This window comes from Bison bison, unplaced genomic scaffold (assembly GCF_000754665.1).
Source record: "Bison bison bison isolate TAMUID 2011002044 unplaced genomic scaffold, Bison_UMD1.0 scf7180017864280, whole genome shotgun sequence".
NCBI classification, from domain to species: domain Eukaryota; kingdom Metazoa; phylum Chordata; class Mammalia; order Artiodactyla; family Bovidae; genus Bison; species Bison bison.
The window spans coordinates 7,631,626-7,632,950 of NW_011494852.1; the positions used below are offsets into that span (position 1 = coordinate 7,631,626).

Below are 1,325 nucleotides of genomic sequence, written 5' to 3' on the forward strand. Positions count from 1 at the left end.
ACTCACGTTCTCCCTCCAGCCCCAGCGCACTCAGAGCCTCCTCCAGCCCCGGTGGCGCGCAAGGCCCCGGGGGCCTCTCTGGGAGTCCTGGGGAGACGCTCCTGCCCGCCAGGACGCCATCAGGAATTGAGGTGCTCCGAGGCTCTGGGTCGAGGCAGGCGTTTGGACTCTGCAAAGGAGAGGGGCTGGGGTCAAGAGCATGGAGAGAGGCCCAAGCCGAGAGGCGGGAACCTGGCTCCTGTATCTCACCAGCATCCTTCGGGCTGGCGTCAAGGGTCAAGCCGAGTGCCCGCCTCTTCCTAATGAGCGGAGGACCCTCGACAGGTGCTTTAAATGTGCGTGGGCGCATGCGTGCTGAGCACGCTTCACCTGGGCAGGTGCAGAGGCAAAGACTAAATGCTACACAGGCTGTCTCTGCCCCATCCAGACTCTCTAGGTCAGGCAGATGGCTCAAACTCTCTTTCCGCTACTTAACTATGATCAGAAGCAGGCCCTGTGAGCCTCACTCTCCTCAGCGATAAAGCAGGGATTTCAAAACTTACCCGACACAGTGGTCCTGAGGAATTTGTAAGATTGTTAAATGTCCAGCACAGGGATCAAAACCTTAAAAGCTCAAGGCAAGGGAGCTATAAAATCATGTAACAAATATTGATAGAAGGCCTCTGTCCCCTGTGGTGGGTATTCAGGGATGAGCCCATGGTCGCTGCCTTTACCAAATCCACAGCTTCCAGGGGAGCTGATCCTCACGAGTCACCGGCGATCCGGCTGGGTTAGTGCAGTGGCCTCTTCACTAGTCTTCCTGTAGCCGCCCTCCACAATCACCACCCATTGTGCAGCCCGAAACGACGCTGTGACCCCTAATACACCAATTCATGCTCTGCCTCTGTTCAAAACATTGTGGGCTCCCATAGCCCTCAAGTTGAAAGTCCAAGAGGCCCTATTATCTTCCCACCCCCAAACATACCTTTGAGCCCATCTCCTATCCCCCTCACTCACTCCTCTCCCATCACACTGGCTTCCTGGCTCAGCCTCACCCACACCAGGCACAATTCTACGTCAGGGCCCTTGCACTGGCTGTTCCCTGTGTCTGGAACCTCCTCCCTCAGAGATCCTTCACTTCCTGCAAAGTGTTTCCTCAGATACTTCCTTCTCCATGAAAAAATGACATCCTGAGCATTTCCTGTTCCCATTCTATGCACGTACTCTTGCCTTAGCACTTCTCCCTCCTGACTAGACTGTGAACCCCATGAGGGCAGGGCTTATCTAGTTTTTGTTTTCCTTGCTGTATTCTCAGTGCCTCGAGGAGGCTTGCCAGTGTCAGTATG

The 1,325-nt window shown here is 55.0% G+C and overlaps 1 protein-coding gene across 1 annotated transcript in view; it reads right to left on the reverse strand.

The window, feature by feature from the left end:
• Nucleotides 1-255, reverse strand: part of CNTD2 (cyclin N-terminal domain containing 2) — a 4,340-nt gene extending 4,085 nt beyond the window's left edge. The window contains 2 exon segments of the mRNA XM_010849329.1: nucleotides 9-204; nucleotides 207-255. Of these exon segments, the coding sequence (XP_010847631.1) occupies nucleotides 9-204; nucleotides 207-255 (245 nt within the window).
• Nucleotides 256-1,325: the final 1,070 nt, after the last annotated feature.